Source organism: Limulus polyphemus, unplaced genomic scaffold, assembly GCF_000517525.1.
Source record: "Limulus polyphemus unplaced genomic scaffold, Limulus_polyphemus-2.1.2 Scaffold1391, whole genome shotgun sequence".
Taxonomy (NCBI): domain Eukaryota; kingdom Metazoa; phylum Arthropoda; class Merostomata; order Xiphosura; family Limulidae; genus Limulus; species Limulus polyphemus.
Genome location: NW_013667001.1, coordinates 55,493 through 72,996, shown reverse-complemented (window position 1 = coordinate 72,996; position 17,504 = coordinate 55,493). Strand labels below are relative to the sequence as shown.

The following is a 17,504-nucleotide window of genomic DNA, read 5'->3' as shown; positions in this document are numbered from 1 at the left end:
AGGTTCTCGGTCAGAAAGCGTAATGGTTGTACAATAAAAATATTTTAAATTTTTCAAGAAAAAAAAAACTGCCAATTAAATAAAATATCAAAAGTTAGTAATAATACAATAAAATCACATATTTAGTCAAAACAACCTCTATTATTAGTTCCATTTATGAACATTTAATTCCCAAAATGTTTTTGTTTAGAGAAGTTTTAATTTTTTACAGAAACAAAAAAAATTCTAAAATGCAAACATTTAACTGCTAAGAAAAATAAAAATTTAATATATTAAAGATTAATGTAACCAACAACAAACAAAAAAGAAAAAAAACAGTATTATAGGTAAATATAAGTGAAGTTTGCTCAATATGGTTTTATACAACAAAGTAAAGAGTACATATAGCATTTTTCAAATTATTTTGGAACTTGAATATTGCTTGAAGTTAACAATGGTAATTCTAGAAATACTTACTTGCTGACCCCAACCTTTCCAAACGTTTTTGTGCGCGAAATTTCTGGGCGGATACAAGCACGCTCCTTCCTTTGAGCAGGTTGACGAATCCAGTCATCCCAAAATCTATTCCATAAATAGAAAATTTTTCAAAAGTAGATGTTTATTATACATATATAAAAAAACTCCAATATACTATTTCTAATGTAATTCTAGTTCATTAGTACTAAAAATAAAAATAATTAGCTCTGTCATTATATCCATTTCAGCCATAAAATTTGTTTATCTGGTAAAACAAAACAATAATATTGACAAAACATAATTAAAAGAAATGAGTTTTTCACTTGATGATCTTATATAAATGAATTTTCAAATCTAAAAATAATAAAATCAATATTAAAAAAAACTTCAGCTTACTAACATTTGATGATTTATAATGTTTAGTTTCAGGATATTTTTCCCTTCTTCACCTACCATATCCAATTCATTCTCCTCCATCTATATCAGTGGTTCCCAACCTTTTCTCCACCAAGGACCCCTTTTATTATAATTTTTTTCCCACAGATCCCATGTTTTTGAAAGATTCTGCCTACCCAACAAACTGTTTTTATTAATTAATAATTTTCTCGTTCTCCCACTTTTCACTATCAAATAAAAGACATATATAACTGAGTGTGCAATTAAAAAAGAACATCAGTATTAAAAAACTTGTTTAATGAGATGGTATTACCTACACAGACCCCAGGTTGGGAACCACTGATCTATATACTCCATAAACTTTGTTATAAAACCTATACTTATTCAACTCTATGACAGTGATATTCAATTAATTTCTTGTGAAGAAATATCCATATTTTTAATCATTATTCAATGATTTAAAATCCACTCATCTTCTATCAAAAGAAATATAAAATTTTATTTGTTTATCAGAAATGTTACAACACCTGCAAACATCACAAGTTTAAAAGAAATGTATTTTGCATCGTAAAAAATTTATCATGAATTAGTGAAATGTGAAATTCAAGAACTCAAATGATTTGTATTAAAATTATTTTATACTTTTAGCTATGATCCCATTTAAAGAAAACATAAATTTTAATTATACTGTTAACACTTTTCCCTGGATTTCACATATGTTCCCTTCAACAAAATAACTTAACATTCTTTACTTCAACTTCCTTGAGACAATGTCGTATTGGTTCTGTTTAGAAGCATATCCTCATGTTTTAAATTTAATGGTCTTGGCTTATTTGATATTTCAGTTTGAGCCATGGGATTTTTTTTTTTTAGTTCAGAACCTATCCTTCATAAGATAGTTGCAAAATTATAAAAAAACTTGGGTGTTATTGTCAGATGTCACTGTTTGGTATTTACAGTGCCTAGCCAAAGTATTCACCCCCCTAAAAAGTTCCCACTTTTTGTTGCATCTGAGCTTGCTATTGTGAAACTTTCAAATGAGACTTTACATTTAGAATCTACACAATCTATTACAAACTGAGCAAATTAAAAAATGCTGATATTACGTAAGTAAGTTAGATTTTCAAAGAAAATTAGAATATTCTCAATTCCATAAGTATTCAACCCCTTTGTTATGGTAACCCTAAATCAGTTCAGGTGCAAAGGAATAGTTCAAAAGGTCACAAAATTGGTGTAATGGTCTCTGTGTGTGTGTAATCAAAGTGGTTTAACTTGACTTCAGAATAAATGCATCTGTTCAAACCACAACTCACATAGTGATATGACAAACCAACCATGAAGACCAAGGAGCTTTCCAAACCAGTCAGGGATAAAGTGGTAGGGAAACACAGATCAGGAGAAGGTTGCAATAAAATTTCAAAGTTGCTGATTATCCCTTATCATGAAGTACATTATTAAGAAGTGGAATGTGCTTCATACCACCCACTCACTACCCAGATCAGGCCACCCTTCCAAACTAAGTAACCGGGCAAGCAGGAAACTGGTAAGGGATGCCACTGTGAAGCCAACAGTGACTTTGAAAGATTTGCAAAGTTCCATGTCTGAGATGTGAGTCAGTATTCATACATCGACAATATCCCGGTCCCTACACAAAGCTGGCCTGTATGGGCGAGTGGTAAGAAAGAAGCCATTACTGAAAAAGAATAACCTTAAATCTTGTATGGAATTTGCTACAAAGCATGTAAATGGTACTGCAGACATGTGGCAGAAGATTTTGTGGTCAGATGAGACAAAAATTGAGCTTTCTGGTCTAAATTCAAAGCGTTACAACTGGTGCAAGCCCAACACAGCACAGTACAGTACCCAGTTAACACCATCCCAACTATCAAGCATGGTGGTGGCAGCATCATGTTATGGGGATGCTTCTCATCAGCATGGACTGGGAAACTTGCCAGGATTGAGGGGAAAATAGATGGTGCAATCTACAGGTGAATCTTAGAGGAAAACCTGCTTTATCAGCCAAGAATCTAATACTGGGTTGAAAATTCACATTTCAGCAGGACAATGACCTGAAGCCCAAGGCCAAAGCCACACTGGAGTGGTTTCAAATGAAGAAAGTGAATGTCCTGGAGTGGCCCAGTCAAAGTTCTGACTCAAATCCAATAGAAAATTTAAGGCAAGACTTGAAGATTGCAGTCCATCATTGATTTCCAAAGAACTCGTCAAAATTGGAGCAATGTCGCCAGGTAGAATGGGCAAAATCTAAAACATCTCAGTGTCCAAAGCTGGTACAGACCTATCCAAAAAGGCTCATAGCAGTAACTGCTCATAAAAGGTGCTTCCACCAATTACTGACTTGAGGGCTGAATATTATGAAATCAGCAAATTTCAGTTTATATATTTTCTTTCCAATATTAATTTGATCATAAGAGTTTTGCTTAAAAACAAGTTCATTAAAAAAAGACTGTTGACATTATTTGTATTTCATCAATATTTGACATCACTGTTAGGGGGTGAATACTTTTGCAAGGCACTGTACATCTTGTTGAACTGCAATCATTATCTCTATATATATCTTGTATATAAATAAAATATTTTTCTCTTTATAAGCCTAATATCAAAGCTACATATCAGTAAGTAGCTTTTTAAAAATAAACTTGTAAGTTTTGAATTTACATGATCCTACTTTTAAAGAGCAATGTAATTATACAATTCAAATAACATTGAGTTTGAGCTTATGTTTCCTCATTGACCAAATATGGATACAATATATGCATCATAAGTCTCATATACAAGTTTGAGCTTATGTTTCCTCCTTGACAAAATATGAATACAATATATGCATCATAAGTCTCATATACAAGTTTGAGCTTATGTTTCCTCATTGACCAAATATGGATACAATATATGCATCATAAGTTTCATGTACAAGTTGAGCCTATGTTTACTCATTGACCAAATATGGATACAATATATGCATCATAAGTCTCATATACAAGTTTGTGCTTATGTTTCCTCATTGACCAAATAAGGATACAATATATGCATCATAAGTCTCACATACAAGTTTGAGCTTATGTTTCCTCATTAACCAAATATGGATACAATATATGCATCATAAGTCTCATATACAAGATTCTATTTAACCTCTACAATACTCACTCGCTAAAATGTAATTGTCCTTTTTTTTAGACAGAGGGAGGAAGCCACTCCTAAGCCCTAACATAATATAAATGCCTTTTGTACACATACGTTTGGCAGATGATCATTATCATGCAAGAAAACAAGTAAAGAGTTGTAATATTGTCAATATTGGGATAAGTTTAACATAATTCAGATTCAGAACATATAATAAATTCAGTCACAATGACATAATTGTACACTACAACACAGAGATGACAATTATGTATATACTTTTATATAAAAGTACAGATATCTCTAACTACACACAACATTGATTGCACAGCTAAGGTTGGTTTGAAATATATTGCATATACTTGTTAGTTATAAATTTTACTTGATAAACTGGCTAGTAACGGAGCACATTAATTTTTATTCACTGATTACAATAATTATGACTTGATAGAGGTAAACATGATAGAAAAAGTTTCTAAAGGATAGTAATATAATTTCATTAAAATATATTAAGTTGTCATCTTGCTTTCATAATTTCAAGCTCACAGACTTTACAGCGGTGTAGATTTTCATTGAATTTCTTTCAATGTGTTATTAACAGCTTTTACACTAAGTGAATACAATTGTACTAAAAATTATGATCAGTAAACTAGTTTTTATGTTAAGATCATAATAAATTTTGATTACAGTACAGAAAAAGCTTGAGAAGTGAATTTTCACTGACACCAGTGATTTCCTAAAGAACCGTTTCAAATTTCTTTTGTAAATTTACAATCTGGTATTTATATGTAAATATAAGGTTATTTTCAATGATGCATTTGTTCAAGTTGTAAAATCATTGTCTGTATCATGAAATTGAGTGCAGCTTCTTGTTCTGTATGCTAACAACTGTTTTTGTAGTGAAACATTAGTCGATCATCTGACATGACCTTGCCATGTAAAGGAAAGACAATACTGGATTATTCTGGCCCAATCCAAAAGCTCTGTGCAAAGAAAATTGTGTCATTAAATCTATTGCACTTGATCTTCTGTGGATTTATACCTTAAGGATTGAGACCCATGGTTGATATATTTCTCTAAAATATTAAAATAAAAAAATCTGGCTCCAGGGATGGATGATTTAAATAATTTTGCACGGCCTGAATTTCAGCATTACATTATGTGGGGAAGAGAAGTTGGTGATTTTCAAATGATTAGTGCTTTGAGTTTTAATTATAAGCTATAGTACTCATAACTATTCATTATTTCTTAATTAACAGTAATTTTTTATATAAAAATTATACATTTAAAACTTTCAGAGAAGTTAAAAATTTCATGTATTGTAAGCTAACACATTTGGATACCAAAAACGAGATACAATTTGAACAAAACAAAAACAGCATCTTGATTTTTTAAATAAATATTTGCAATTAAACCCATGTATTTACATTTGTTGCTTATCTCTCATTATCAAAATGGCAAAGATTTTTGTATTTTTGTAAGATACACTGAAACTAATATTTTCTTTATTTTGCTTTTTTAAACATAAAAAAATTCATTAAACTATTATTGTGAACCAAAAATATTTAGATGTTAGTATTGTTGGTTACAGAGTTTTAGGAGTTATGCAGTCAGCCCATGAAGCCTCAAATATTCTGGGAAGTTGTAAGCTAGTTAGTGTCAGAATGTTTGTTTCTAGCTAAGTCTAGCTTAGTTACATTAGAATTGGAAAAACTGTTACTTATCAAAAATAAACAGCAGCAGATGGAAAACACAGTAAAGTTATTTTGAAATGGTGAAAATGTTTCAGGCTAAGGCCCTTCACTAAGTAGTGTCTAAAACAGTTATAAAAATAAAATGAGAAATAAATTCAAAAAACAATATAAGGATAAAGAAGTGGAACATATACATCACCTTGTTGGAAATATATTGTTGGCAATGTGAAACAAACAATATAGTAAAATACAGATAAATGATATACTACCAATTAAATTAATAAATATGAGACAATGAAAAAGTGCAATGTAAGTAAAAATACAGCAAATACAGGGAGAGAAAATACAGCAATATTTCTTTTTTTTTACAGGTACTGAAATACTGCTTAAAAAAGGGAGGAAGAAATATGAGGAAATGGGTTATGAGTATTATTTAGATCACAGTAAATGCTCATAAAAAAAAACAGTGAGAAGAAAACATTAAATGAAAGAAAATTTTTCATTTAAACCTTATCAGGAGATGGTTTCTAGGATATAAATAAGGTGATGTTCCTTGTGTTACAGGAGAAATGTTCAAATGAAGCAGGCTTTAAGACAACTATTTTGAGATGTGAAATATTTTGCTTGTCACTGCAAAAATGTTAGGAGACTGGTTCATTGATACCATTATTAATAGTGTCTTCTTTCCCACTAGCCTTGTAACTTGTTTTACCAATATATAAAATATTCCAAAGACCACAAATCATGCAATAGATGACAGACTCAAGCATATGAAAAACTTTTTAATCTCAATATGCTTTCCATCTGATGTTGTTTATTTGTAGAAGTTTTAAATTTTTAGTTTTAAATTTGTATCTGTGAAGCTCAAGCAGATAAACATTTAGCATTTTTGAGAGTGAAGAATCAATGTTAATGAAAATATTTCATGAAGGCAGTCTGTAACTTTATAATGTTTGGCAGTGCAAAAGTGTAATTTTTTAGAAACTTCTATGGTCAGAAAGAAAATTTAGACTAGTTTATGATCATATTCATTACCTTTTTTTTATTTGTTTATTATTTTTATCTAATACCACAAATTGCAAAACAAAATAAAAGATGTCATAAAAAGCTTTCTTAACCCTTCAAAATTGCTGAAAATAATATTTGGTTCAGTGGGGAGTTTTTCTACAAGACCCATTACCATTGGACCCCAAAGAGATATGGGTAGGCCCTTCAATTCCCTAGAACTGACACATTCCTGAGAGTATAAATAATTCCATGTGTCATAAATACATTTACCCTTAGTGTAATCATGTCTTTACATGCGAATTATCTAGCAGTGATTAATACCATCACAAACAGCATATTAACTTTTTTTCTAAATTACATTACATATTTTTCCTAATATGGTCCACTAATATAATGCTTGTATGGTCTAAAAACTTACTTGAGAATTAACTGTCAAAATTATTGAAAGTGGTTTTGGACTAAATGTAATCATAATGAAAGCAAAAAAATATATAAATATCCTAATCCTCAAAGAAATCATAGCATTTACTGTAACCTTCATTCTACAATATAACACAAACAGGAGAACTGTCATACTAGGGACTTGCTTGATACATCATATACAATTCAATTATCTCCATCTTTTTCTACTGGCTTACTTGGAATGTAATGAACAATGGAGATTTGCCACTTCAGACACTTGTTTGACAATAACCTAACCCTATGAATACGGGCTGGGTGGATTCCACCCGGCCCGTAAACATGAAAGTAATTATACTATGATTTTTGATAATGTAAGTGTGTCTTCACAAATTTTCTCAGGTTATTGGTAAACATTACAAGGCTTTCGTACACAAAATATCAAGTTTTTAAATTAAGTATTAAGATTTTTTTCATTAAAGATTTTCTAGTGAAAGTTTTTCTTTCAGAATGTTGACTATCCAACATGAAGTAATTTTAATTTTAATATTAAAAATACTTTTCTTTGTCTGAAAGTTGTCAAGTTTTCTTTGCATAATTTCTATATCTTCCTAAATAACCATCAAATGTTTTTTTAAATAAAACTTTACATTTCATCAACCTTAACACTATATGGTGTTCGTCAATTTAACCGACCTTGTAACCCATCATAAAAATTAGAAAATAAATCTAAATTACCCTTCCTTTTATTCTAGAATGACTGCAAATTGTGACAGAAAACTGCAAATATTTATTATAAATAGCTTAATTCTCGTAACAGAATACATCTTTTTTTTATTAGTTTTCTTTCATTATCTTACCTAATAAGTTTCTATTTGTATTATTTTACTTACTTTTATAATAATAAATAAAAAAAACTAATGACAATAAATAACCCTGTAATTAAATATCAAACACTCTTCATTAAAATTATATTATATTTATTTCCTCTACTGCAACATTATACTTGATTCTCCAGGTTGTATTACAAAAATAAAGGTTGCAATGTGCAAAATAAAATGTATAGTATTGTTATATTGATCGCAAAGTTTCATAGAGTTTATACTTCTTCCTTTTCAGACTTGTTTTCTGTAGTAATTTTGTTAGGAGCCGACTTAGAAACTAGACAAAACAAAATGAATAGTACTGTCTGTCTTTTATCAGTATGTATCACTAAGTTCCAAAGTAAAATTCTTGAGAGTTTCTTCTAATCTTTTCATACCTATTTCCTATGTTTATCTACAGATAGTGGCTGAAGTAGAAACCTGCTGAATATAAAGCAATGAACTACCACTCCTTTCTTAGTTCGACATCGTCAATATCAAAAAAGCTCATGCTGCCCAATTTCCAGAACTTTCCATGCCTTGAAAACACAGTGGGGTAGGAACTATCAAAATGTTAACAGTATAATGGTTTCAACAACAATTGTCTGAAGTATTATAAAATGTTTATGTTATGGCTTTGTAGAAAATCTGGGCCGATCCAATAAGTCAATATGCAGATGTATCCTACAAAATCTATTCAAATCCCGGCTCTCAGAACACAGTGGGGTAGAATTTGCCGGCTTCTTTACAGTACAGTGGTTGCAACAAGAATTCTCTAAAGTACTTTATAAAAGTGAGAGAAAATATTTATGATATGGCTCTGTGCAAAGTACAAACTTGTATCCAATAAACTTGTTAACTATTTGGATGCTAGTTATCTTCTTGGGTGGTCGGAATTTAGTGTTGGTATAGGTGTAAATGTGTGTAAGTGCTATGAACATCCTGTTTCCTATATTACCATGCTTACTCAGTTACCAATAAATGTGTAGTTTCCAGTAATATAAATATGGCTTATTTTGATTGGGCTAGTATTCTTGGCTTAGCCTTCTTGATTGTAACTTCAGAAACAAATTATTCACCAGCGAACTGCAAGTTCAACTGGGTGTTTACGAAGTATTACCTGCAAGTAAGTAATCATCATTTATAACATATATAGCATCTCTAATCAATAGTTTTAGTATATAATTGTTGATCAAAACCCAGTGTGGTTGTTTCTGTACTTTAGTATAACATTTACTATTTCTGTAACCTATGATACATATCACAGAACGTATTGTAACATACATGTATTTTTTTTTAGTAAACTACTGTTCATAAATCTTCTTTACTACATCCTACATTGGTGTTACTATTACCTAAAGGTAAGTAAACATTATAATATCTATACACAGAATTTAGGTTTAATAGTTACAGTGTATAGTTGTTATCAAAATCTAGTATAGCTATTTGTGTATTTTAGCATAATATGTACAGCTGGTGAAACCTGTTATACACATAAGAGAATGTATATACATGTAAGGAAAAAGTACACATCACATAATACATGAAATATAGATATGTAATGAAATAAAAAAGAAGAAATGTGATGATATAAAATGTGTAACATACATGTAATGATACACAATAGAAAATGTATAATAAAGCCTTATATTTTTTCCTTGTAGAAATGGACTTTGAACTTAAAGAAAAATAAAAAAAATGTGAAGAAGAAGGTCCTAACACAGGAGGAAATTGAGTTCCTCCTAAATGTTTCATTTTCTTTGAATGAAGGAGGCCTGTCATAGGCATCTGAAGTTGATTCTTCTCTTGCAATGCCTCTGACAGAAGTTCTTCATAAAAGTCAATGGCTGAAAAATACTGAACCAACTCTTCTTGATTTTGTCCTGTGGACAGATCAGGATGTAGCTGGTGAAAGATCACTAAAGGAAGATAGTCCTAAAGAACCACCACCACCAAAAATTGTCAGGACAGGAAGAAGAGGGAAGGGCAGAGCTAGAGCTTCTAGTGGAGCTGTTCCTTCCAAACAGGAGAGGTCTCTCTCCTGTAATGATACATGGAGATAGACAGAAATCATTGAAGAACAAAATGGACAATCCACATTTATCAGAGGTGCACCTGCTAGAGATTGAGTTGATTTTTTTAACGTTTTTTACGATAGAAATAATACAATTTATCATCAATGAAACAAATAGGTATGCTAGTGACAATGAAACTGTGAAATGGACTAATGCTAATACTTTGATCTCACTATAGCTATGGGTCTCAAGCCTCTTCTTTCTCTTTCTGACTACTGGTCTTCCTATCCTCTTTTTCATACTCTGGGCTAACTAATATCTTATCTAGGGACAGGTTTTTTGCTATTCACAGATACTTATATTTCAATAACAATACCAATGCTCTACCTAAAACTGCTCCTAACTATGATAAACATTTCAAAGTAAGACCTATCATAAACCTTATTCTGAAATCCTTTGTTTCCCACTATTCTCCTAACAGAGAACTATCTATAAATGAGCAAATGTTAGGCACAATATGTAGAACTGGTTTCCTTCGACACATGCCCAAAAAACTTGTCAAGTGGTGTATCAAGTTGTGAGTTCTGGGAGAAGCTGTAAGTGGATACTATCTTAAATTTAAAATCTACACAAACTCCAGCTAGGGGCCTTGCAGACAAAGTTGTGATGGAAAAATACAAGACTAGGACATAGGGTTTTCATGGACAATTTTTACACTTCCCCTAATTTATTTGACAAATTATTGTCTGTTGGAACCTATGCTTGTGAAACACGCAGGAAAGATAGATTGTATTTTCCACAGGAACTAGCAGGTACTAACTTATGCAAGGGAGAAGTATGTTTTTTTTAAATGTAAAACTTTGACAGCTGTAAAATGGACAGAAAAACAAGACATTTATGCCCTTTCCACTTTTCACTCTAGTACTATGATAACTGACAAAAAGAGGGAGAAATACTGAGGTTACAAATCCTCAGTTGATTGTGGACTACAACAAGTTTATGGGTGGGGTGAACCTGAATGACGAACACATAAACTACTATTCTACTGGACGAAAGACGATAATAAAGTGGTATAAGAAATTGTTTTTCTTTTCAACTTTTGGACTTGAAAATTGTAAATTCTTACATACTGTACAAAATGCAGACCAACCAGCCAACATTGTCTCAGAAGGTCTTCAGAATGGATTTGGTCAGAAAGCCTCTACTTCAAAGCAGATCAGGTCCTTGTGGTACACCACTTGCAAGGACTGTTCACGACTCTTCAACTCTGAGATTAACTGTTGGAAGGCATTACCCCACCCTTGTTGAGAAAGGTGATAGAAAAAGATGCAGACTCTGCCTTACAAACAACAAGATACAAATGAAGTGTAAACTCTGTAATGAGTTTCCTTGTTTCAAACACTTTGATGAATATCATATTACCACTGTTCTTCAAAGAAGTTAAAAGTTTCTGCAGTTTCCTCTTCCTCTGGTTCTTATTTGATTTTTGGTTTTATTAACGAACTATTTTTGTACAAGTTTTCATCGATCTATACACTTTTGTATGTATAGTAATAATGTTCCTTTTCATGTGTTATTTGAGTTTGAACAACTTTTCATAATTTCATACAGTTTAGTGTACTTTATTCTCCACATAAGTGAGAACTTTTTAATATCTTTTTTTTTTACTGAAATATTTTTGTACAAGTTTTCCTTGTATACTTTCTTGTACTCAGTAATTATGTTATTTTCATGTGGTCTTTGAGTTTGTACAAACTTTTCACTATTTCATACAGTTTGTATGTACACTGTTTTACACATATGTGATTACTTTTTATTTGAAAGTAAACTAATATGTTCTAAAACTTCTCAATTTTTTTTCATTTTTAATATTGGTTTTGTATTGAAACATTTATACAGAAATTTTTCTTTACCTACACACATTTATGTAAAGATGTTCCTTTTCATGTGTTAAAATTAGTTTATCAGTGATAATTTATTTCAATGACTTTCTCAAATTATATAAATAAACTTTTTTTGAATTACCATGTTTTTAGTTTTGTATATGTTTTTATTCTACTTCAATGTAAAAGAGTAAAAAAATAACAAAAGTTCTTACTTTGTACAATACAATACTATACATTACATATGTGTATATATATTATCAATATTTTCAAATAACTACTTAAATGTTAGTTGTTGTTTTTTTCAAACATAGAACAGTAAATAAAAAATATTTGGAAGACAATGATCTCTACTACTTATGATTCTACGAAGGCATTATTTGCACTCGTGAGCCATACTTGCTAAGCCTTGTCCAAATTCACATGTGGAGTTGGAAAAATAATTTTTGTACACTTTAAATAAGCATTTTGGAATACATAAAAAAATTATAAATTACTATACTGATACTCCAAAAATCCTCTGTAATTTATCAGGCTTCCTAACTAAATTGTATTTGGGTCTAAAAAAATATCCTTTCTATTCACAAGATTGCCTTGATTGTAATACTTCAAACTTTCCAATGATATAAGAGCTTTTCTCTTGTAAATAACTTAAGTGTGACAAAATTATGTAAAGAAATGTATAGGTTTCGATTGGTTATAAAGTTATTGGTATATAAAAGTAGTCGTAGATAAATAAGTCTTCTCAATTCATGAAGTGGTGGGCAGAACCAATATGGTGGGTTCGCTAAATATCATGATATCTCAGCAAATAGAAAAGGTAGGAGGTTCTTATTTTATATTCTAGCTTGCCAATATTGGAAATTTGAGTTTCTGATTCATACAAAATTATAGACATTGTATTGTGGCCATCACAAATTGTAATCTGACCAAACCCAAAAGGCCACGTACAGGTGACACACAAAAATTGACATTTAGCCTTTTTTTAATATTCACTTTCAAATTAAGAAACTAACTAATGTGTAATACTAAATTTGACATATAATCTACAATTTGATGCCAAACTTATTGACATAGATCTATAAAATAAGAGTTAAATAAAATATTGAATGCAAGTCTACAAACATGATGACGTGCCCTATGAGCCTATCCATCTTGATAGGGTTAATACATAAACAGATATACAACTAAACAAGATTACACTGTAAAGTAGGAAAACTTAAATAAAATTCAACTACCTAAATTGTGAGTAAAAGTTCAGAAACTCTTTTCTGATTGTTTAATTTCAGCTTCTTTTGAAGAATTAGAAGAGTCTTCTTTACCCATAGCATAATTGTGTCTTCGGCTGTATCGATTACTTTGAATGTACAGGGAAATGGGACCACATCACATTCACATGATGTGGTCCCATTCCCCATACATTCAAAGCAATTGGTAAAACCAAAAACAATACTATACTTCAGGGAAAGGAGACTCTTTTAATTCTTCAAAAGAAGCTAAAATTACACAATTTGCAAAGTGCTACAATTAAACAATCTTCATCTTTCTCTGATGTTTCCCACCCACTTTTGGCTTACTAGCAGTGTAATGCACAATGGGTACTGATGACACTTCACATGAGATACTTGTTTGATAAGTTAGTTTAAGAACAATGAAAGATGTTTTCATTTTTTTCTGATACTTACATTAAACGTAATGCACAATAAGTCTGAAGATTTGCCACTTTAGACACTTGTTTTGTAAGTTAAGATATGAAAAGAGATATGACATTTAACAATAAATATAGACCCACAATAATACTGTTGGATGTGTAAAAAAAATATTTCTGACTTGCATTTTTGCAGTCCCACAAGCTAATTAAAACTTTCAGCTCTATTCACTCAATGCTATGCATTTTTCCAAAAAATGCAGACATTACATCAAAATTCAGATATATGAAAATCAATCATCTTAATAAAACTTAATCGTATTTGAAAAAAATCGCCAAACTAGAAAATTCTCTCTAAATTAATTGGAACTTAATTATATGCATTTTATATATGTATATTACACTTTCAATTTACTCCTTCTTTTCTTTAAAGAATACTAAACTGTTTTCACTCACGCTTTGGGCCACTTGTTTTGAAGTTCTAGCCATAAATCCTTTGTCAACATCCACCCAAGTCCAGGAAAAAAGTCAGACCTGTGAAGAATTTCTGAAAAAAGCAAAAAAGGGAATATTTTCAAATTTCAGTATCTAAGAAGTATGCCTTTAAGATTCCTACACAATAATAAAAAGTACAAAATAGAACAAGGACAAAATTCATAAAATGAAACACTTCAGTCTATAACATCCTGTATCTTTTTAAGCAGATGCATTCTATATCCTGTATTTTTTCAGTAGATGTTCAACATGACATCCGGTATTTTTTTCAAACAATGCATGCATTAACATTCTTTATATTTTTACAGTAAGTGACCACACTCACACCAAAGTCAACATTCTTTATCTTGTACACAACTTCCTGTTAAATATAAAGATACTAGAAGTTATTTGAAGTTAAAGTAACGAAGACAACCTAAGATTTATAGCCTAATTAATTCCATTTTTCTGTGAATCAAAATCACAAAAGGACTGACAGTCCATAACCAGAAACATTTTACTTGGTTGTACTTTTTTGTGTAAATTATAAACACAGCAAGTAAAGTTATTATAATATTTACAAAACACTGATTACTTAGGTAATTTTCCCCAAGTAATATGTTTATTTGTTAATAAATATAACAGTGAGATACCATTAATACAAGCATTACACACACAGATCACAACACCAACCTCAACTGATAGTTCAAATACTTTAATAGTAGTGGTGAACTCAGTAAAAAGTTGCACATTACACTAACAAACAAAAGAATTATGCAAGGTTTTGTTTAAACATTAAGAGTGTGAAAAAACAGTGTCAAAGACTTCAAAAAACACATTTCTCAGAATTAGATATTAAAGTTACATCACAAACTCACAAGCCCTACAAACTCTACATTAATATAACACAGACAAGAAAGGACTAAGAGCATAAACAGGCAAATCCATAGACAGATATTCATGTCATACAGAAGCATATCTATGTATTCACTATGTATTCAATATTTGACAGACAAAATATTACCAATCACAATGTTTTACAAGTTAAACATGACAAGCAACATGCATAATCATTCTCTGAACACAGTAAGCTATGCAAATTTAAGATTTAAAACAACATTAGACATAAATATGCAACTTTGAATAAGATTAATCAAGACTAGAAATGTTTATATATTCATAAGAGAGACAACACTTTTCATCTTTTAACCTAAAAAATCTTTTCTCAATCAAAGCTGATAATGGAATCAGGAACAGGAAATACTAATTATCATAAACACCAATGTGTAGGCAAAAATGTATCACCGAATGTTACTCTTTGAATTATGGTAGACATGAATAGTACACTACACAACTATTACATTATAGAAACAGAAATACCTACACAATAAAGCTTATAAATTATAAATGAATTATCTCACAATACTAATTACCTTTACAACTGTATTTTATTTTTCACTTTTCACAATAAGAAATTCAAGACCAATGCACAAGTTTATCTTATTAGAAGTTAGTTTATTTTGTAGACTTACTGTCATCACCAAATTAGTTTTTCTTCAGACATGCATAATATACACACATACTAATTAACACAGTGAACCAAGAATATGTACTGACACGTGAAAACACTGTAACAATAGATAACACAAGCAAGCCTATAACCACATATACCAATATCTTTAAAACCAACAAGCCAATACAATCAATAATGTAAACAAGCAAGCTTTTGTACAAAAACAGGCTTTAACACAACAAATGACATTGCAAGCAAGTCTTTGAATAAGAATTGAACACACATACATCACATCTAATTACACAATATCAACCAAAAAGTTTTAAAATACTTACCAGGGTTTTCAGCCACCATTCCATTTTTTCCATTATCATTCCAGGCAGATATACACCAGAGTGTTAGATCTGATTTAAGAATTGGGTAAAGAGCTAGAAAGTACTCAAAAAAATCTGGAGAAATGTCTAAGTCATCTGGGGGGGAAAAAGATTATTATTTCACACATATTAACTTACAAATTCAAAGAGTATGTTATGTACAATTTTTATAACTTTTTATTTATCTATAAACAACAATCCCTACTAGCAACCATCAAAGCATTTGCTAATTGGTTCTCCATATCTTTTATTCAGAGAAATCACTAGGCAACTATTCTATTTTCCTCACATTTCCAAACAAAAAGCATGATTTTAAAAACAAATTTTTTGGATCCATTCTATGCTTAAAACAGCTTTAAGCTACAGGAATCTATTCATACATTTATAAAGATACAAAAAAGATTATTCATAGAGAATTTTTTTAACAGAAATTATATGTTGATTGAAGAAACTAAGGACCTACTTTTAATGCCCTTTGCATTAACAAATATATTACACAGTTTTCAGCACTCAGACAAAATATATTCAAAAGCCCAGACTGTATATTTTAAGTATTAGTAGAAGCTAAATACATTCTAGTATGTCATTCAAATATAATGAATACTTAGATAGATTTGAGGATCTATACACCTGTATCATATTTAAAGAAGAATGTCATTAACAAAATTATACAACTAAAATTTAAACTTTTTCACATAGTGTAAAAGAAAACATGAAAATAAATATGGCTTGGAAAATTACAAATAACAAGATGTACTAGAAATAACAAAGAATTAACCCTCTCACTATGGTCTCAATCAATTTGGCCAAATTTGTAACCCCAAAGTGACCATCAGAGTTTCCATACAATAACTTTTAATATGTTTTATGTATCTTCATTAAATATGGCAAGCTTTCAGTACACATAATTCTTTTGTACACAAAAAATTGGATTTTTTAACTCTTTCAGCACAAGCTCAGTCCCTGGGACTGACCTTGTAACCATTTTATGTTTCTTATAGTTATCATGCTATAACTTTTAAATTAGTAAGAGTATGTTAACAAATTTTAGAAGATTATCGGTAAACATTACAATGCATTCATACACGAAATATCAAATTTTTTTTATTAAGTCTTAAGGTTTCCAAAGCAATGTTTTTCTCATGCTTTTTTTTCTTTTAGCATGTTGCCTGTCTAACATGCAAAATAATTTTCATTTTAAGATTAAAAATACTTTTATGCATCAGAAAATTTTCAAATTTGAGATGCAAAATCTTTATAATGTTCAGATAGTTATAAAATGTTTCTTAATAAAACTTTATATTTTATCTGTTATTTTCAGTTACAAATCTCTTGTACAGGTTTGGTTGATTTGATTGATCTTGTAACAACGTTAAAAAATTAGGAAATAAATATAAATTATGCCTTTTCATTCTAGAATGACTAAAAATTATAACATGAAAACATAAATGTTTAGATTAAATAGCTTATATCTTATAACATTATACATTTATACATATTTATTATTTTTATTATATTGACCTTTCAGCTGTGCCTGGCTAAGAATACAGAAGTTACAATGATGCAGCACATGTTCACTCATGTTACCATATCCAGTAAAATAAAACCGACCTATAGTCTTTACAAAGTGACCTGTCTTGGCTGTG

General features: G+C 30.2%; 1 protein-coding gene across 4 annotated transcripts in view; it reads right to left on the bottom strand.

The window, feature by feature from the left end:
• LOC106463385 (alpha-1,3-mannosyl-glycoprotein 2-beta-N-acetylglucosaminyltransferase-like) overlaps positions 1 to 17,504 on the bottom strand; it is an 87,756-nt gene that overhangs the window by 15,659 nt on the left and 54,593 nt on the right. For all 4 annotated transcript variants that reach the window (XM_022390860.1, XM_022390861.1, XM_013923408.2 and 1 more), the window contains 3 exons: positions 15,820 to 15,954; positions 13,954 to 14,044; positions 457 to 561 (listed from right to left, as the gene is read on the bottom strand). In XM_022390860.1, coding sequence (XP_022246568.1) covers positions 457 to 561; positions 13,954 to 14,044; positions 15,820 to 15,954 — 331 coding nt within the window. The remainder of the gene's footprint in view (positions 1 to 456; positions 562 to 13,953; positions 14,045 to 15,819; positions 15,955 to 17,504) is intronic.